Here is a 22,905-nt window from a genome sequence, read left to right on the forward strand (position 1 = left end):
ATTTAAGTAATATTTAGCTTTTTTTCCAGGAATACTCAGAGCAGGGGTGTGTTTTTGTGTTTTTTTTTTTTTTTTTTTTTAATTTTACAATTATATATAATGACTTTTAAGAAATTAAATTATTTTCTTTGTTTCAGTTTTAATATTGTCATAGCATGCATTGCTCTTATTATATCTCTAGGTGCAGATTCACATTCCATGAATGAATATCTGTCCAGGTAATTTTAATTTTTTGTAGTTTTTATATTTAATGTATTCAACAAATGTTATGATGTAAAATTATTGATGTAATATAAATAATGCATATTTACACTGTAGTCTGAATCACAAATGTTAATTACTGGAAAAGATATAAAACACAGGCAGATAAAATCAGAGGAAGATAGTAAAATGCTAGTGCACTTTGACTACCTGAATCTTATGTTAATATCAGAATGAAAATTAAGTATCGAAAGGTGCCTCTATAGTCAGGAGCAGCAATGCTTAGCACATGCTTCTTGATTAGACCAGGATTCGAACCCATGACCACCAAATATGGAGGATGTGGAAAGGTTTGTTTGTTTGTTTGTTTGTTTGTTTGTTTTAGAGTTTTATGGCGCATTAGCATCTAAGGCTATAATGCGGCAAGTGGAAAAGTCAGGGAATGACCACTATATAGCCCCGGAGCAATATGGCCTTAGTTGCTAATGCTCCTAAAAAACCAAATAACAAACAACAAACAAGTATTGAAACCAGACGTTATTCTGAAACAGCTTATGATGTGAAAGACTACTGTTGCTTTAACTAAAAAGTGGTTGTATTTATTTAATTTTTTGCTTTGTGATCCTCCATTTTTATTTTTACAAAGAACCTTAAATCAAAAATGGTAGTAAGGTATTTGTTTAATGATATTTTCACCCTAATCTAGCTGTTACTGGGTTTTCCTTTCACCTGCAGGTCTCTGAATCCCAAATTCCAGTTTTCCAAATATATAAAATCTTTGTTTTTATAAATAAATATTTCACCCCAGTCAATATTTACAAAACAAAAGTAAATATAATTTCATCATATTCATACATAATTTTATAAAGCAATGGCTATCAGAAATTATCTAAGCTGAAAGGCAAAAAAAGCAAATTTGAAAGACAAATCAAAACAGAGTAAGCCCTTGTTCAATGTATTTACATTCCTAAAACCGCAACAAAAAAGACAAACAACAGAGCCAATCAACCGCCATGTGTATTGAGGTTGATATTAGCATTAGCATTAGTAGAGGCATAGGATGCAAGAAAGCAAGCTTATATAGCATCAACAAAAAAAAAAAAAAAAAACCCTCTTCCCATTTCATCCATCCACTCACTCCAAAAGTTTAAAAGTTTGTCTAGTTTAGCCTTGAATTTATTTAAGCTGCCAACTTCCACAATTCCAGATGGAAATTTCTTCCACAATCAACCACCTGCTGGCTAAAGGGAAATTTCCGCACATCTATTCTAGAACTGTCTTTCCTCAATTTGAATTTATGCCCCCTCAGCTGAGAATCTGAGCAAGAGGAAGAATCACATCAGCAGTGAGCTTGCTGAAACCATTCAAGGCCTTATACACCTCAATCAGATCACCTCGCACGTGCCTAGTCTCCAGATGCTGCAACTTGCAGAACTTAAGCCTTTCTTCATAAGCGCACCCCTTTGTTCCTCACCAATCTTGTTGTCTTTCTCTCTACTGTTCAAGCAGCTCTACATCTTTCTTAAAATGAGGACCTATATGCAGTACTCATGGTGTAGCCTGACCATTGCCTTATACAAGGGAATAATCACCTTCTTATCGCTGCTATCAAAATTCCTATACAGCCACTCCCCAGTTGATTAAAACAACAAAAAAAGAAATGTTTCATGAACATGTAAATAGAATTATTTATTCAATTTTTTATCTCATGCGCACAAAAAATTACAAAAGTGTAAAAAATTACAAAAATTTCAAAATTATAAAAAGAGAGGAGACGGGCATAGTGTCAGCAAGTTTTACCTTTCGAGCATCATTGCCAGAATTAACCCTCCAGCTGATAAGCACACCACTGTGGAAGTTGAGGGCTATAGAGATTTAGAAGGGGTTGTTTTCCAACACATCACAAAATTTCTCTGCAGCTGCAGAATCAGCACTGGTGATTTCACTGCATACTTTAATGTTTTGTAAACCAGTGCAATGCTTGAACAGGCGCCTCCGTAGCCAGGTGGGAAGGAGCAGCAGTGCATGCACACGCTTCTTGATTAGACCGGGGTTCGAGCCTGTCACCACCAAATACAAAGGATGCGGAAAGGTCAGGGAATGACCACCGCATATACCGAAGCAAGATGGCCTTAGTTGCTAATGCTCCTAAAAACCAAATAACAAACAAACAAACAAGCAATGCTTGAACCTATTAAACCACCCGTTGCTTGCCACGAACTTGGCTTGGGGTTCGCCGTACTTGTCCTTAATATCTTCATAAATACTTGTTGCTTTTGCTTGAATGGCCATTGGACTTGGGGCACTTGCTTCTGAATCTGATTTTCCATTCATATTAATTGCTTTTCCATCTTCGATATAGCACCTGAACGCTGGTTTGTGATCACTGTTGATCTTAAATGAGTTGATCTCTTAATATGTTCTTTTATACATGCACTGTCCCTTAAAATAGCATTCACTGTTGAAGTAGTGAGACCTAATTCCATGCAATAGATGACAAACTTCTATGTCCTGCTTCGTACTCCATAATTAATCATCTTCATTTCTAAATCAATTTTGTTTCGTTACCTAGCACTGCCACCACTTGCACTTTCCGTTGGTCTCTTTCCCTTCACCATTGTAATAAGTAAATAGTAATAAAGAGAAGATTCTTAAAATTTATTTATGTTTTTTATATGATTGAAGATTTCAGTGAATGGAAACTCATTTCACCATAATACCGTAACGTAAAAACCTACAGAATTCCAGTTACCAGTATTATCGCAAATGCAATAAGATCAAGTTTCCATTCACTGAAATCTTCAATTTTACTACCCATTTATAATAGATTGCACTAACAGAAAAGCCCAAATTGTTTTTATTGTTTTATGGTCATGACCTCCAGAAATGTGTTTTAGAAAAATATCAAAGGCATTCAAAATTGATTCTTATAACAGAACATATGATATTGATGAAAGGTTAGTGCAATTTCCATTATAAAAATGAATTTTAGAGAGATAAATAGCTTAGTTATATAGAAAATTTCACCTGCTGAGGTCTTGGAATGAATTACCAAAAAAAAAAAAAAAAAAAATGTGTTATTGAGTTCGCATTACGATATTTTCACGATACCTCTATTTATTGCTACGGGATGCAAAATATGTTTGCACCAGCCGGAAAAAACTTAATTAAAGTCGAATTTCCGTAGGTCGAGTATTACGTTACCCAGGGAGTGGTTGTATATCATTGACAAGACCCCATGAACTATTCTTGCCACCTGTTTGCACTGCTCAGAAAACTTCATCTGACTGCACATTACCCCCAGGTCTTTTTCATTCTCCACTACCCTTAGTGTAGTACCACATAGTTGGCATGTTACTCTAGGGTTACTGCGACCCATATGCAGCACTTTGCATTTGTCAATGTTACACTTCAGTTGTCACCTTTCAGCCCATCTCAACTTTTTCAGATCCTGTTGCATTAGCATACCTTCATTACAAACCCTACCAACCTTCGTATTGTCTGCAAACGTTAACTCTGATATACCTTCATCAATATCATTGATAAATACAGAAAACAACAATGGGCCCAACATGGACCCCTGGGGGACACCATTAATAACATTAGTCTACGAAGAACAGTGTCCTTCTTCTCCTCCCACTCAACCACCCCTTTATCATAGCAGCAACTTGCCTTAATGCCATACTGCTCCAACTTGTCATTATCATTATCAGCCATATGGTGCAAGGAATCTTGAGGCTTTTGCTGCACCTGCAAAAAAAAATTTCTGAGTTACCCTGAGAGAGAGAGAGAGAGAGAGAGAGAGAGAGAAGGGAATCACCAAGAAAGAAAAGAATGATGATATCCAGCTCAGGACTCTGCCAAGCCCATACTCACCAGATGTGAGCCCCCTGGGGATTGTACAGTAGTTTTCCATTTGACACAATATTAAAAGCTTTCCTGAAATCCAAGTATATATCAAAATAATTTTTTGCATCCAGTTTCTTTGTGACCACATCATAGTATCCAATCAAATTGATCAGACAAGACTTCCTTTTAACAAATCCATGCTGTGTCTGAACTATAACTGCAGTCTTGTCTAGATGATCCTACATTGCTTCTTTAACCAGTGACTCCATTATTTTCCCTGGAACAGAAGTTAAACTAACTGATCTGTAATTACTCATATCACCTTTCGATTCCACCTTGGGAATTGGGAAAACATTTGCACATCTCCAGTCCATGGGGACCTCCCCAGAGTCCAAGGATGCCCTCATAATCATGACTGAGGGCTTGCTTACTTCCTTTGCTGCTACCTTTAATATAACTGGATAGATCCCAACCACACCAGGTGCCTTTCTTATGTTTATCTTCAACAGTTTCTGCTCCACTTTGCTCTCAGTTATTACAAAATCATTTAGTTCACTGCCCAAGTTTAATACACCTCTGGCATTCTCCTCCCTGAATAACTCCTTGTGTGTAAATGTAGATGCAAAATACTCATTCTGTTTGCTAGCAACCTGAGCAGGACCATCAACAGTTGAACCATCGATATCAAGTGGACCAATCTGATTCATCCCCTTCCTTCTAGAGTTTACATAAGTAAAGAACTCTTTGCTGTTTTTCTTTGCATCCTTTGCGAAAGATTTCTCATAATCTGCCTAACATCCTTTGTGACTTGATTACAGACCAGCTTATATCTACCATAGGCTTCTGTGCCACCTGTTAATCTATATGAATCTCGTGCATTTTTCTTCTCTGCCACATGTCTCATTAGTTCATCTCACATCCATTTAGGCCTATACCATGAACAATATTTCTTAGTTGGTATGAAAAACCTAGTAGCTTTCAAGATTAATTCCTTGAATGCTTCTCATTTAGAATTTTCTGTTGGTAACATCATCAGTTTGTCCCACTGTGTAGAATTTAAAAACTGTCTCAGACCACTGTATTCACCTTTATGAAAGCAAAAGCCTTTCCTTTTACCCCTGATGGTAGTTACCTCTTTGAGTAAATCCCATATCAGCACACTGTAATCACTGCCACCTAGTGGTTCCTTTATCTGAATATTCTTAATGCATGAAGAATCACTACTGATAATTAGATCAAGAGTATTACTCCCTCTAGTTGCCTCTTGAACATGCTGCTGTAGAAACAATCATCCAATAAATCCACAAAAGCCTTGCTAGTATGTGAGTTGACCAACCCACAATTTCCAGTCAATATCTGGGAAATTAAAATCCCCCATTATAAGACAATCTGATTTACTGGCCCACTCTATTTCTCTATACAGTTATTCATTATACTCATATGAGTCATTAGGCCTATAATACACTCCTACTCTCAATTTTGCCCTGCCAGTGTTAATGTCACACCAAACTGAATCAACCCTATCCTCCCATGTCAACTGGCTGCACTTCCTTAGATTTTATGTGTTTCTTAACTAATAGCATAACCCCTCCTCCCTTCCTATCCTTTCTGTACACATTGTATTCCCCAAATTCCAATTCTGGATTTCTTATATCTCTGTGACACCATGTCTCTGATATCCCATCAATATCTGCCTTTGATGTTTTGACGAACACCTCCAAATTCATCAAATTTATATACCAAACTCCAAAACCTCTGTTATGCTTCTTAACTCTATCCAGCATTGGTGTACACTCAAGTATATCTGCACCTGTTCTTATTCTTAGCTACCCTAACATAGCCCATGTATTTAGTTGTTCCGCAATGACTCCCAGCAGTCTCTGAAATCCCCCTGCACCTTGTTTTCTAGGCTGCTGCTCATTGCAATAGAAGCAGTGCAAGAATTACTTTCCCCTCTGCCAGTGGCTACTGTTAATCTATTAGTCCCTATACCCCCCCAAGCTATCAGTTTTTCGACCCACCTAACACTGTCTCGATAGCATCAGCAAATAGTGTTGCACCCTTTCTATTTAAGTGTACCCCATCCCTGTAGAAGCAGTCTCTGTGTTAACAAGCATAGACCAGGCTGAAAAAAATTCTACCCCATGAGCCTTGCACAATCTCTCCAAGGCCAAATTGATTGACAAGGCTCTCATCATATATTCCCTCCTATCGTGTCTGGGCAGAATTGAAGACACTTTCAAATTCAGCCCTAACTTATAGCTTTTTTTCAATATTAACCTATACTTATTAAGTAATTCTGCCATTCTCCTATTCTTAATGTCATTAGTGCCAATGTGTACAATAATATCACCTTTTGTGCCCCTTAAAAGATGATATCTGCTCTACAGCGACATCAACCTTTACCCCTGGCAGACATATCCTGGTCCTGTTCCACCTATCAATTTGAAGACTATCTTCTAACTTCTCCACTAATGCTGGTGTTCCTCCAAGGTTCTTTCTTATACTCTTTTCACCTTGTATATTAATGATCTTCAACTAACTGGAAATCCTATCTATAGGTTTTGCTAAGAATAGCACATTACATTTCACCATCCAGTTCCAAAAACATTGTCCTGCACTGGTTCCAAAACTGGAAGGAGAAATGCAAAATATATACACCAATTCCTTAAATTCTGATCTCCAAGTAATTATTCAATGGGGCAAAGAAAATTTAGTTAGTTTCAATCTTTCTGAAACTCATTCCTGTCTTATATCTCATAAAAAAAAAGTGTATTGTGCCTATACTCACTGTCAGTGACGCTCAAATTTCTTATATATATTTGTAAGATCATTACCTCTATAGGGAACAACCTTATTTCAAATCTCTTTGCATAAATAAACTGAGTCCAGACTTGAACTCAATATTGCTGCCTCTGTATCAAAGAAAACACATCTGGAGTGGTGCCCCCAAAACCTCTGTTATGCTTCTTAACTCTGTTCAGAAGAGCTCAGTCAGGTTAATTAACAACTATTTCTTAGAAAGCTTCTTCACTCTCTATCTCATAGATGTATTTTTTTCTGCTGCCTTTTATACTGATACTTCCATGGATGCAGTTTTCTTCTGAATTGGTGTCTGTAATTCCTACATTTTTTTTTTTTGAACCAGTCCAATGCATGCCACAAGTAGTCATGATTCATTTCACTATCCAACTCCAAATTCACAGAACCAACTTTTAAATAAATAAATAAATGAATAAATTTTCTGTTTATACTCCTTGATGACCACATAGTCAGAGGAGTTCACAAGGTCGAAAGAATACAAGAAACAGCACTGTATTTAGCAGTCATGTGCTTAAACCCTGGTCACTCAGAGCACATGTACTTATGTACCCTTATGTTTCCCCTTCCTCTTTTATCCCTTCTACTTGTGTTTTCCATCAAATTACAATCTACAGAAATTCAAGTCTAATGTCAACGAGCATCTTCTGTCTTCTTAGCTTTCAACCTTTGTATAATAGTAAGTATTATAGGTTTATTACCTTTCATGTTTGTAGTTTTAATTTAAAAAAAAAAAAAAACAATTGGGATTAAGACTTACTTCTCTCTATGAGCAATATTCATTGATAGGAATCAATGAATATTGCTCATAGCAATATTCATTGAATATTGCTTCCTGTCTGGTCTGTGTATAGAGAACTTCATGTTTGCTTATATTGTAACCCTCAAATCCCTTTTTTTCCTCTACCATTTTTAATTTGGCCCCTCCAATTGTATAAGTTATTTTGGAGTTGCTATTTCCAAAGTGTTGTGTTTTTTTGAGAGGTCTTACACTCGGTGACCACATTTCAACCACTTTACTGGCCATTCTTGAAGCCTATCCAAGTTATCCTGCAGGAGTGCTGCTTGGTGCCAATTATTAACCATGCTCCTAATCTTCATATCATCTGCAAAATTTAACATCAATCACACCCTCTTTCCCTTTGTCACTATCACTTATGAAAATCAGAAATAACAATGCTCACAGTATCAATCCTTAGGGATTCCTCTTGTCTTCTCACGTTAGCTCAGTCTAAAAAATAACTATTAATCACAACCTTCTAATCTCCTGCACTCTGCAGCAGTCAGGTTAATTAACAACTATTTCTTAGAAAGCTTCTTCACTCTCTATCTCATAGATGTATTTTTTTCTGCTGCCTTTTATACTGATACTTCCATGGATGCAGTTTTCTTCTGAATTGGTGTCTGTAATTCCTACATTTTTTTTTTTTGAACCAGTCCAATGCATGCCACAAGTAGTCAGAGTGCAGGCAGAGTGCAGTTCATATAAAGATCTTACCTATGATCACAATGTGTTATAACTTAAACAGTAACCTTTCCTGCAGAACTAAATAAAGTTAAATGCTCTTGCTAAAATCCATATAAACAACGTTGAAATTACTTGCTACATCCAGTTTATTAATAACTGTGCCAAAATATCTAATCAGGTTAGTTTAACGTGATTTTCCCTTAGTAGTACTGTGTAGAAATAATTTTTCAGAATAATATTTCTATCTAAATGTCCTTGAAGTGCATTCTTGATTATTGCCTCCATGATTTTTCCTACCATCAGAGCAGACTCGCTAGTCTACACACTTTACTCGCAGAACCACCTTATTGTATTAGCCATACATTGTGGGTGACACTATTTGCTAACAAGTTATATTTTTGTAAAAATATTGGAAGATTAATAAAACTGTATTTATATTATTATTATTTGTTTTTTTATTGTAACAGCTGATTGATTTGTTTTTACACAAATTACATTAAAGGTAATGTTGAACTTCTTTCTTTCACTATACAGTTTATCCAGAAATCAGGTGCATGATAAGCCTGTTATTGTGCTTTATGCTTTGATGGGAAATGATGTATGCAAATGGTAAGTTTTGCTTCAGTTTTTTTGATTAATAAGCTATAGTAGGTCTGCACAAAGTTTCCATTATATGGATAACTTGGGAAAGAACTACATGGAATAGAAGCACTCACGTATTTAGGAACTGATATTTATAGAATATACAGGGTGGCACAACAAAATGTTGATATATTTTTATCATCAATTAAAATATTTTGCACAGTTTTTGGCCCTCACACTGCTATTTTTCCAGTATCCTGTTTTTCACAAGTCCAGGTATTTTTAGCAACCTCTGAGTCCAGACTTAACTCATATGACTTTTGTGGGTTTCTTGGAAGAGAAGTTGTTTCACATGAAACATTCTACTCTCGTGTGCTTGGGAGCTACAAAATTGTTAAGTTGTGTTGTGAAATTGATGAAGACATGGTGTCATTATCATTACAAACATTGGTGTAAGCCTTAACTCTCTAGATTGCATCCCTAAATATTTGGAATAAAGGCAATAAACGATTTAAAATTAGGCACTTAATGTATTTGTTGTCTTGACAATATAGTGGATATAAGAAAAATATAATCTTTTAATTAATTTTTTATAAATTAACATTAAATCAGGGTTAAAAATCATAACAGCTATTAGATATTTTTGTATTTCATGTGCAATATCCTTTTTAAGCATATATCGCAAAAAACATTTTTAAAAGATTTAAAATAAGTATTAAAATAAAAGTTTAAAAAAAAACTTGAAAATAAAAGTCATACGTTTCTCAATATACACTTTTTTTTTATTTAAAGAATTAAAAAAAAAAAAAAAAAATTAAAGAATTTGGGAGCCAGATTTGTTTCTGCCACTTTCCTGTATACTTTATTTAATTTCCATAATAAAGTACATAATATATGTGAATCAGATTGCATATAAAAATTAATAATAATGGTTTACTATTTTATTTTTTAATATTGTGGACAGTAATGATGGCCATATGTGGAATTGAGTCGATGTTTTCGGAAATTTCACATCATAGCAATGCCTCCCCCCATGACTGTTACATTTGGTGGACCTAGCTGAACACCTTCATTAAAAAAAAGGCAAGACTTCTTATAAAAATTAAAATATGGGTTCCACTTACATGATCAACTGTGCAGTAAAACAAGTTTCAAACAGTATTGATCAAAAATTTGTAATCTTAATTACACTGTCCACAGGAAAATTGTAATCCAACTAGCATTTCAAACTGAAACAGGGACGTATAAGATATGAAATCAAAACCAAAAATAAATTAACATTTTTCACTTATTTTTCTTTATAAGTACTTATGGTCCGTCATTTTCTGGTTGATTGTCCCTTACATTCAACCATCCGGTCAAACACATTTCAGTCTCTGTCCACATTAAATATATCACCTGATTTATCTCATTTCGTAGGAAATGAAGCAAATATTGAAGAACTTTTATTATATCTAAAACATATTGGCTTGTACAAGAGCATATAATTTAACCTCTCTTACAATATGCTTTTTGTGAATTAATGGTGAACAGACATAATTTGGCCTTAGTAGCCCTTGTGTCGTTAAACCAAATAACAACAACCCTACAAGTAATATACTAAAGGAATATCAAAACTCTTGTTTGCATCACTCTGGTAGCCATTTTAATTTTTTTTAATTTTCATAGGAAACAAATGTGTCAACATTTCATGCAATACTCTGTATGTGGGAGTTAAATTTATTAGCTGACATATTTTGTCCTGCTTGTCTTCATTACACTGCATGAGTTTGGTTATCTTGTCCTAAAGGGTACTTGTACCCATTGTTATCTTTTAACCAAATTTTTGTTTTATAAGTTAAAGTGATGGTATTTAAACCATTAAAGATACTCTTTCAATTTATTAACTTTTCCATTTATATGATTTATTGTAATGTTGGCTGGATGCATTCACTGGATGCTATGATAGTATTCACTACAGCTTAAGCATAGTTTTAATTTATATTAAACAAGAAAGACCCATATTGCATGCTGCCATTGTTGATGCAGTATATCATATAGTGATACTGTTGTTGCTGTTATCCATTGAAACACCTATAATTCATGGTTAATGAATTATAAGTAAGGATACAATTATACAACAATGTACAGTTAAACAAAAACATAAAAAAAGCTCTTGTATAATAGTATCCACCATTGAGACTAACTTCAGATCAGATCACTTTTTGGAAACTGCTAAGTGGAACTTTCTTTATTTCTTAAAAATTGGTTTTTTTTTTTGTTATGTTTAAAATTAGTAGCATAGTTATTGTGTTTATCTGACAATTGCATTAATATAAGGCTTGAAATACCGTTAAGTTTTCATTAAAGTTTTTAGCAAGAGCTTATAATTGTGGTACTTGCCCCTTAATTCATAAATTAAGGAAGTGGAGTCATATAAGGTGAAAAGAATTAAAATTAAACTATTTAAACCCATGCTCTAAGGAAGAAAAGAAGTGCACAACTTTTTCCTAGGTTGTCATCTATAAAAGAATCGAAATTGTGTGTTAAAAACCAAATGCCTTGACATGAGACTTTCAAAATCATCATCAGTTGGTTTTATGGCGGGGGAAGAAGGTGAAAGATCTTTATAGTAAATTTAACCTCCCAGGATGCATTACTGTATCACATGTAGAAACTTAATGCATGTTAAGTACTGTGTTTATCTGATTAAGTTGGTGAATTTGTTCTTTACTTGGCCTTTGAAAATGCTTAAAAAACCAAAGTCAACTCCCGCAGCCATTGTATTGTACTGTATTGATAAAAAACAATGATATAGGTGCTACTTGGTGGTTTTCTGGGTAAACTATATTCAAATACATTTTTTTTTCTTATTATTATTATTCTTCAAGCCAGTAGCCACAGTTGGTGACTTGACTGTCAGTGAAATGGGAAATATAAGCCCATGAGAATGCTGAATTTGTGCTTATCCATCTTATGCTCTTTGCAATAAATACACACAAATGTGTACCCCATGCTCTAGCATCAGATAACACAATGACATCCTCCATAACAGAGAACCTTGGTTGGTTTGCATGAAGTAGCCATAGTTGGTGACTTGACTGTCAGTGAAATGAGAAATGTATAGTGCAAAAGGAATAGGTAGAGTAGCACCACGGTATATTTGTCAGAAACTAAAGTTGATTATGTAAAGCAGCTATCAATTTTTAAGGGCACAAAAGGTGATATTGTTGTACACATTGGTACCAGAGATCTGAGTAAGAGATCTGAGGATTTACTTAGCTAGGACAGTGTTGAGAAAAAAATCGTGAGTTAGGAATGAAATCAAAAGTGTTTGTGATTCTAACCTGACACAATAGGAAGAAGAAGAATATGATGAGAGCCACATCAATCAATTCAGTCCTGGAGAGAACCAAGGCTCATGGTTTAGAATTTTTCTCACCATGATCTGTGATTGTTAACAGGAAAGACTGTTTTTCTGGGATGCAATACACTTAAATTTTCTGATGCTGTATTAGAACACAACAAATCTGAAAAGCAAAGTGTCTCGAGATTACAGTCTTCTAGAGATGACCATGGGACAAGCAATTATATGGGTTGTGTTAGGCTTACTATGAATAAAAACAGATGCATGTATACTTGCACATACCCAATGCTAGGAGCATATTAAAAAATGAATTTGACGATACTATTATTTTTTAGTGTTTCTCACCAACCGTTGAAGTAAAAACGAAAGACGGAAAACCAAATTCTTAAAATTTTTAATATTTACAATAAATTTATTTACAAACAAAACAAAATACCATATTACTGATGATAGTAATTTTAAAATAAGACAACTGTGATATACAGTAAATATACAAATACCGAATTTAAAATACAATAAAATATACTAGGTTAAAAGCGCTAAAATACTAACTGAAGCTTTCAAAGGCTTCTGCCTTCTTTCTCAACAGTGTACTTCTATTCTGCGGTGCATCATTAAATACCAGCAGGTTCACGGTGCGTCTCACGTAAACGTATACTGTTCCCATCGGGACCGGAAGTGGCTCGGGAGCGTTTCAAGCAAAACGTTCATCCCCTCCAAGGATTACCGCCTCAAAGAGGGGATGAATGCGTGTGCCCCTATCTCTATTTATATTATTCTCAATAGAACTAATTCGTAAGCTCTCGAGCCACTTGCGATCCCAAAATCTATGCACCCAATCAGTGATGACAGCTTCGTCTGGGGAGATTTGATGTTGCTTCTCCCAGAAATGTTCAGCTACGGCGGATTTACCATAGTCTGCATTTCTTATCGCATTTGTGTGCTCCCCCAGACGATCTTTGAGACGCCCGTTTTGTTTCTCCCACATAACACTCCCCACACTCCGGGCATTTAATACTATATACGACCCCACTCATATTTTCATTTAAGACAGGGTCCTTCACCTGTGACACAATTGTGTGCAGCTTCCTGCCTGGGAGCTGCACACAACGTGTCTGGTAATTCCTTAATATACGAGCTAAACACTCTGATAAACCCGGATAGTAGGGAATGTATGTGGTGGCTATTGGCGTGAAGGACTCACTTCTACTCTGCCCTCCACTAATGTATTTCTCTATGATTCTCCGGGGGTAGCTACACTTCAAAAGATCCGCCATAACACGTTCATACTCCATTTTTCTATCCTCTGAGGTACTACAATGGGATTTTGCCCTATCCACTATTGCTCTTACCACACTGTTCCTGTGATGATTAGTCTGAGCTGAGTTGTAGTGTGAGTATTGGCCTTTGCACATAGGTTTTCTAAATACTTTTGTTTTCAAATGCTGGCCTTCCCTACAAATCAGCACATCCAGGAACGGCAAAACCCCTCCTTCCTCTACCTCAGAGGTGAATTGTATGAACGGGGAGAAGCTATTAAGAAATTTCAACATAACATCTTCACTCCCTTTCCGAATAACTGAAAACGAATCATCAACATATCTTTTCCACGGACGCATAGGGAGAACTGTAGTATTAAATAGTCTAGACTCGAGCTCCTCCATCGCTAAATTAGCTATGATGGCACTGATGGGGGAGCCCATAGCTGCACCGTTAACCTGCTTGTACATGGTGTTATTAAATACCATAGTAGTGCTCAAAAGGCATAGCTCTATGCCTTTACATATGTCCTCTAAGTTTAGTTGCGTCCTATTGTTCAAGGTGGTGTCTCTTTCTAAGGCCATGTACACACAATGTATTCCATGGTTAATTGGGATGCAGGTAAACAACGATGTCACATCAAAGGATATCATAACCTCGTTTTCTTCTATACATTGTCCTCTTATGAATTGTACAAATTCTTTGCTATCTCTGATACTATGTTCAGAGAGTCCAACTAATGGTGACAGTAGTTTGGCTAGGAAACCAGATAATGCATACGTGGGGCTACCTATAAACGAGACTATCGGTCTGAGTGGCACACCCACTTTATGTATTTTTGGCAAACCGTAAAATCTCAGTATCTGGCTTCCTGTGGCATGTAATGCCCAATACCGTTCCTTTGAAATCTTATTGGATTTCATCCAACCCTGCACTATTTTATTAACTTGTTGTTCCAGATTCGACAATGGATTCTTATGGATAATCACATAGGTTGTACGATCATTTAATAAATCTAATGCTTTACTTACATATGCCTCTTTATCCAAAACCACCGTTGCTCTACCTTTGTCAGCTGGAAGGATCACAACATTATCGTCCTGCTTAAGACTTTCTAGTGCTAATATTTGCTTTGCATTAAGATTCGGGGGAACTTTCTTGGCTTGACTTAAAATATCTGCTGTTTTTACACGGATTTCATTGGCCATGCACACAGGTAACTTATTAGCCGCTCTCTCAATGCCCATAGCTATTTCTGCTATGGGCACTTTGGGCGGAATCATAGCAAACTTAGGTCCTAGATTTAAAACTTCTATTTGATCATCAGTCAACTGTTTACTACTTATATTAACAATAAAGTTGCTATTGGTATTATTACCACTATTACTCCTGGACATGGTTTGTTCTTTAAACCTATCGAACTTATTCATTTGTCTTTGTCTATAACTGTCAGAAATTCGTTTTGCTTTGTTCGATACCACACTAATCACTAATGTCAAATGCACAGCGGTTAACCTCTCACTTATCTTGTTCAAACACCTATTTTTATCTCTCCTAATGTGGTACAGGTTCTTATGTAACTTATCAACCCAAATGCTTAGGATCTTTCTTTGGTACCACTTAGAAACAGTAAACAACTGCTTGTCTTCAAAAGGAGGTTTAACTTGAAAGCCACGAGGTATGAGGTTATGCATCTTACATCGATGGGCAAACCTCAGATGTTGCTCATGTTTAGCTTCTCTGGCACTATGTTTCTGGTATTCTCTAATGCACTACACAACTGTATGGCCATAGCATCTAAACAGTTCTTCAAATAGGCCTCTGGGGTTGGGTATATTCATACTATGATTTTTTAGTGTTTCTCACCAACCATTGAAGTAAAAACGAAAGACGGAAAACCAAATTCTTAAAATTTTTAATATTTACAATAAATTTATTTACAAACAAAACAAAATACCATATTACTGATGATAGTAATTTTAAAATAAGACAACTGTGATATACAGTAAATATACAAATACCGAATTTAAAATACAATAAAATATACTAGGTTAAAAGTGCTAAAATACTAACTGAAGCTTTCAAAGGCTTCTGCCTTCTTTCTCAACGGTGTACTTCTATTCTGCGGTGCATTCTATTCTTCTATTCTGACAAAGGTAGAGCAACGGTGGTTTTAGATAAAGAGGCATATGTAAGTAAAGCATTAGATTTATTAAATGATCGTACAACCTATATGATTATCCATAAGAATCCATTGTCGAATCTGGAACAACAAGTTAATAAAATAGTGCAGGGTTGGATGAAATCCAATAAGATTTCAAAGGAACGGTATTAGGCATTACATGCAACAGGAAGCCAGATACCGAGATTTTACGGTTTGCCAAAAATACATAAAGTGGGTGTGCCACTCAGACCGATAGTCTCGTTTATAGGTAGCCCCACGTATGCATTATCTGGTTTCCTAGCCAAACTACTGTCACCATTAGTTGGACTCTCTGAACATAGTATCAGAGATAGCAAAGAATTTGTACAATTCATAAGAGGACAATGTATAGAAGAAAACGAGGTTATGATATCCTTTGATGTGACATCGTTGTTTACCTGCATCCCAATTAACCATGGAATACATTGTGCGTACATGGCCTTAGAAAGAGACACCACCTTGAACAATAGGACGCAACTAAACTTAGAGGACATATATAAAGGCATAGACCTATGCCTTTCGAGCACTACTATGGTATTTAATAACACCATGTACAAGCAGGTTAACGGTGCAGCTATGGGCTCCCCCATCAGTGCCATCATAGCTAATTTAGCGATGGAGGAGCTCGAGTCTAGACTATTTAATACTACAGTTCTCCCTATGCGTCCATGGAAAAGATATGTTGATGATACGTTTTCAGTTATTCGGAAAGGGAGTGAAGATGATACGTTGAATTTTCTTAATAGCTTCTCCCCGTTCATACAATTCACCTCTGAGGTAGAGGAAGGAGGGGTTTTGCCGTTCCTGGATGTGCTGATTTGTAGGGAAGGCCAGCATTTGAAAACAAAAGTATTTAGAAAACCTATGTGCAAAGGCCAATACTCACACTACAACTCAGCTCAGACTAATCATCACAGGAACAGTGTGGTAAGAGCATTAGTGGATAGGGCAAAATCCCATTGTAGTACCTCAGAGGATAGAAAAATGGAGTATGAACGTGTTACTATGGAGTATGAAAGTGTGGCTATCCCCAGAGGATCATAGAGAAATACATTAGTGGAGGGCAGAGTAGAAGTGAGTCCTTCACGCCAATAGCCACCACATACATTCCCTACTATCCGGGTTTATCCGAGTGTTTAGCTCGTATATTAAGGAATTACCAGACACGTTGTGTGCAGCTCCCAGGCAGGAAGCTGCACACAATTGTGTCACAGGTGAAGGACCCTGTCTTAAATGAAAATATGAGTGGGGTCGTATATAGTATTAAATGCCCGGAGTGTGGGGAGTGTTATGTGGGAGAAACAAAACGGGCGTCTCAAAGATCGTCTGGGGGAGCACACAAATGCGATAAGAAATGCAGACTATGGTAAATCTGCCGTAGCTGAATATTTCTGGGAGAAGCAACATCAAATCTCCCCAGACGAAGCTGTCATCACTGATTGGGCGCATAGATTTTGGGATCGCAAGTGGAGCTTACGAATTAGTTCTATTGAGAATAATATAAATAGAGATAGGGGCACATGCATTCATCCCCTCTTTGAGGCGGTAATCCTTGGAGGGGATGAACGTTTTTGCTTGAAACGCTCCCGAGCCACTTCCGGTCCCGACGGGAACAGTATACGTTTACGTGAGACGCACCGTGAACCTGCTGGTATTTAATCATGCACTGCAGAATAGAAGTACACTGTTGAGAAAGAAGGCCTTTGAAAGCTTCAGTTAGTATTTTAGCACTTTTAACCTAGTATATTTTATTGTATTTTAAATTCGGTATTTGTATATTTACTGTATATCACAGTTGTCTTATTTTAAAATTACTATCATCAGTAATATGGTATTTTGTTTTGTTTGTAAATAAATTTATTGTAAATATTAAAAATTTTAAGAATTTGGTTTTCCGTCTTTCGTTTTTACTTCAACGGTTGGTGAGAAATACTAAAAAATCATAGTATGAATATACCCAACCCCAGAGGCCTATTTGAAGAACTGGATTTGACGAATTTGAAGTACTGGCCAAGTCATCAAATGCAGACATTTTGCAGATATCTTGGTATCACTCAGACATGAGGGATGCAGAATTTGAACATGGAGAGTATAATGTGGAGAGTATATAGAGTATAAACAGAACTGGAGGGAGTTATAGTCTTATTTACGAAACACACAGTCTAAGACAGTGCATATAGTTGACATGCATGGCCAGTGGAATGTGGAGTCAATTTAGTGTGATAAGCACTAATGATATTATTATTAGCTATATGATGCAAGGAAGCCTGAGGCTTATGCTGCACCAGCCAAAAAAAATTTCTGAGTTACCCTGAGAGAGAGAGAGAGAGAGAGAGAGAGAGAGAGAGAGAGAGAGAGAGAGAGAGAGAGAGAGAGAGAGAGAGAGAGAAGTAGAAGAATCATTAGAATTAGTAGAGGCATATGATGCAAGAGAGCAAGCTTATGCGGCATCAGCCAGAAAAAAAAAAACTTCCACTTCACCTCTCCGTAAGTTCGAAATACCTGTCCAGCTGAGCCTTAAATTTATTTAGACTATCAACTTCCACAACAAGGGATGGAAGTCTGTTCCAACTAACCGCTGGCTAAAGGCAAATTTCCAGACATCTATCCTACATCTGTCTTTCCTCTATTTGAATTTATGCCCTCTCAGGTGATTATTCTGAGCAAGAGGCAGAATCCCATTAGCATTGAGCATGCTCAAACCATTCAAGGCTTTATACACCTCTATCAGATCACCTCGCCGGTGCCTAGTCTCCAGACACTGTAATTTGCAAAACTTAAGCCTTTCTTCGTAAGAGCAACCCTTTGTTCCATTCACCAACCTTGTTGCCCTTCTCTGTACTTGTTCCAGCAGCTCTACATCCTTCTTGAAATGAGGCCTCCAGACCTGTATACAGTACTCAAGGTGTTGCCTGACCATTGCCTTATACAAGGGAATAATCACCTCCTTATCCCTGCTAGAAAAATTCCTGTATATCATTGATAAGACACCATGAGCTACTCTTGCCACCCATCTGCACTGCTCAGAGAACTTCATATCTGTCTGCACAATTACCCCCAGGTCCTTTTCATTCTCTACCACTGTCAGTGTAGTACCACAGAGTTGATACGTTGCTCTGGGGTTACTGTTTCCCATATGTAGTACTTTACATTTGTCAATGTTAAACTTCATTTGCTATCTCTCAGTCCATCTGCTCATCCTTTCCAGATCCTGTTGCAGCAGCATAGCGTCAGTAGTGTCCTTAACAACCCTGCCAACTTTTGTATCGTCTGCAAACTTGGACATTAAGGTTGATATACCATCATCAATATTATTTATAAATACAGAAAACAATAATGGATCCAACACTGAACCCTGAGGGACTCCACTGATGTTACTTGATGACAGTGATGAGTATAACAAGCAACTGTACAGACAAATACTGGGTCAGTAAATCATATTGTCTTATTACAATGGAGAATTTTAACCTTGCAGATATTGACTGTAACTTGTGGATTGGTCACTCACACAGTAGCAAAACCTTCCTGGATTTAGTCGATGACTGGTTTATACACCAGACATTAGAAAGGCAATGGCAGAAAGAAATACCCTTGATCTGATTATCAGCAGCAACTCTTTGTGCATTAAGGATTTGCAGATAAAAGAATCACTGGGTGAGAGTGACCACAGTGTACAGATGTGGAGTTAACTAAAAATGAAACTACTGTCAAAGGAAAGGCCTTTTGCTTTTATATAGGTGACTACAGTGGTCTTAGACAGCTCTTAGATTCTGTGCAGGGGAAAACTAATGTTACCAACAGCAACATTAGTTCCCCCCCACCTAAGCTTTGAGGCTTAGACATAAATGGATGTAAGATGACCTGATGAGAATTGTGGCAGAGAAGAAAAATGCAAGGGGTGTATATAAATTATCAGGTGATACAGATGCTTACAGTAGATATAAAATAGTCTGCAATCAAGTCACAAAAGAAATTAGGCAAACTAATGCAGATGAAGAGAGGTCCCTGGCAAAGAACGCAAAAAAAAAGAGCATAGACTTCTTTACTTATGTAAACCATAGAAATAGGGTAAGGAAGAATGATTCAGATTAGACCACTAGATATGAATGGTTTAAATGTTGATTATCCTTTTCAGGTTACTGACAAACTGAATATGTATTTTGCATCTGCATTTCACTTGAAGAATTTTTTAGGGATAGAGGTGCTAGAAGTGTATCAAATTCAAACATGGAACCAAATTATTTTGGGTGGCTATTTCAATGTGGAGTCAATTTAGTGTAATATAAGCACTAATGTTACTTGATGACAGTGATGAGTATAACAAACAACTGTACAGACAAATATTGGGTTAGTAAATCACATTGTCTTATTTACAATGGAGGATTTTAACTTTGCAAATAACTGAGAAGAAAATGGAAGAGAAATTGTTGAAGATAAACATAAGATTAAGTGATTACAGACCTATTAGCCTAACTTTTGTTCCAGGGAAAATAATGGATGGAAAATAATACATGATCATTTGGATAGGAATGTAATTATATTGCAGTTACAGCATGCATTTGTTAAGGAGCAGTCTTGTCTAACTAATCTAATTGGATACTGTGATGCAGTAACAAAGGTACTGCATGCACAAAATAATTTTGACATCATATACTTAGATTTTAGAAAAGTTTTTGACACTGTTGCACATAAAACACTGCTGTACAGATTGGAGTAGTGTGAAATTAAGGGTAATTTACTACTACTATGGATAAAGGGATGGTTGAATGGTAGAAGACAGAGTGGTTATCAGTGGGCATGGGCAATGCTTTTCATGGACTAATATTATTAGTGAAATCCTCAAGTTTCAGTGCCAAACCTTTGTCATTATCTATATTTATTAATGATACTGATGAAGGATATATCAGGCTTAAGGTCTAAGTTTACATACAATACAAAAGTTAGCAAATGCTTTATGACACTAATGCTACTGCAACAAGATCTAGAAAAATTAGGTAAATGGGCTTCAAAGTGGCAATTGAAGTTTAACATTGATGATTGCAAGGTGTGCAGGCAACAGTAATCCCAGATTAAGGTACCCGAGTGTAGTACCACACTCATGAGAATGAAAAAGACTTGGTAGGTATGAAGGACAACTCATGGGTTTCTGTCAGTGATATACAGAAATTTTGCCAGCAGGGAAAATGAGGTGATTATCCTGTTCTATAAGGCAACAGTTAGATCACATCTTGAGTACTGTATATAGGTTTGGAAGCCTCATTTTAGGAAGGATGTGGATCTGTTGGAACATGTGCAGAGAGGGGCAATCAGATTAGTGAGGGGAATAAAATGGTTCTCTTACCAAGAAAAGCTTCAGTTATTTAAATTTCTGCATCTGTAGAATATGCCTATGAGAGCTGATTTGTTTAAGGCTTTGAATGGATTGATTAAGCTGAGTGCTGATGAAATCCTTCCTCATGCTCAGAGTATACACATGAGGGAACTCAAATTAAAATTAAAGAGGGTTCGTTGCAGGATGAGATGTATAGAAATTTGCCTTTAGTCACTATTATTTGATTGTTGGAACAAACTTTCATCTGGTGTTGTAGAGTTGGGTGTTGTGAATAAATTAACAGAGCTAGACACACTCTTAGAGAGGAATGGACAGGTGTATGGGAAGCATTGGGTTATTTTTTTATTTTTTTTTTTGCTGATGCTTTAAAAGCTTGCTTTTCTTGCATCATTTGTCACTACTAGTACTAATACTATATTATTTGTTATGTCAAGTAAATTTATTGGAATGGAGAGTATTATATGACTGCCTCAGTACAACTACTGAGGCAGTTGTTGATGATGCTTCCAGATAAGACTTGGCTCTCAATGTTTCAAGATTCATTTGGATCCCATCATCAAACTCTGAGAGTTGTATAAGAAGTAACTAGCTTGAAAAAAACAAAAAAATTCAATGAATAGTTTCATATAGCTTCCCACCCCCTTATGACTAGATTCAGTTGTATATTGGAATGTCACACTAATGAAATTAAGCATTTATACTATGGTGGTTATAATGGGTTCAAGTAGATGGTTCATGGCACAGTGATTTCAGTTAATGGTACTGATTGCTTTATAAATAGTATATTCCTGGGTTATTAAGTTAACCCAATTTTCTTAATCTAACCATAGTTTAAATAAAAGGTTTGGCACAGTAAGAAATGTGAAGCCTACAAAACCAGTAACCAGGATGCATATATAGCTTACTGACCACAAGTTTTAAATTGCCAAACTAGCATACAGGTGTCTCCTGCTCAGCACTCTTAACTAGAGCCATACGGAGGATGTCTAAAGTGTATATTTTTGTAATATGCAAGAAATGGTGTCATGTGACTATAGAGTTTGACAGCCATGAACACAGGAAACTTGTGCCAGTTGAAATAGTTACATAAATTAATGCAGAAATATGAATTACTCATGGACACAAAAAATAACTTTTGGGGCAATAAGATTTCACCTTGTCATGAAGTGGAAATGCTTTGCAGCATTTTCATGTTGAGAAACAGCTGAACTGCTAGCTGTTTTCTCTCTAATTATAGTATTGGTTCAAAATCAATGGGGCTTTGAATGCAAGCACTGTGAACTGCAGCTTATTGGAAAATTGAATTGAAGAGCACTGAAAAATTTTTTCCATTGGACCTTTCACCCTTCTAATGGATATCTTTATTCCGCGGGTACAGTGTATAACAAAGTGAATGAGTGCCGAGTGAAATGCACTATAGCCGGGCACTATAGTAACTGTACTTGCTCTTTATTAACCTGTAACTTATTATAATATATATATGCATCTGTTACATACAGTTGGGTTAGAGCAATTCACTACAGTATTACACCCAGATAAGATAAAGTGTTTATTTGTAATTTGCAGTTAGAAAGTGACATTGTACTTTCTCAGCAGTTTAATGTTATGCAAAATAATGAAGTGTTGTCAATCATAGTTTCTATGCCTAGTTGCACAAAGCTAGTGAGTGGTATGCCGAGCATCATTATCTCTGATCACAATCCTCAAAAATCTTCTCTGTATAACCTACATGTAACTGTTTCAATAAATTTACCTAAAAATAACACGTGGTATAATTGTGGCCTTTCTTTATAACTCATTAACTATTGCATAACTGTTTCCTGGTTTAATGTTTATTAAATTAC

The 22,905-nt window shown here is 36.2% G+C and overlaps 1 protein-coding gene across 1 annotated transcript in view; it reads left to right on the top strand.

Annotated features, from left to right (window-relative positions):
* LOC150074884 (acyloxyacyl hydrolase-like) overlaps nt 1–22,905 on the top strand; it is a 154,028-nt gene that overhangs the window by 77,360 nt on the left and 53,763 nt on the right. Inside the window, exons 6-7 of the mRNA XM_090389413.1 lie at nt 182–218; nt 8,873–8,947. Of these exons, the coding sequence (XP_090245539.1) occupies nt 182–218; nt 8,873–8,947 (112 nt within the window). The remainder of the gene's footprint in view (nt 1–181; nt 219–8,872; nt 8,948–22,905) is intronic.

Source organism: Mastigoproctus giganteus, unplaced genomic scaffold (genome assembly GCF_048544385.1).
Source record: "Mastigoproctus giganteus isolate SK-2022 unplaced genomic scaffold, ASM4854438v1 scaffold_16, whole genome shotgun sequence".
In the NCBI taxonomy this organism is placed as follows: Eukaryota; Metazoa; Arthropoda; class Arachnida; order Uropygi; family Thelyphonidae; genus Mastigoproctus; species Mastigoproctus giganteus.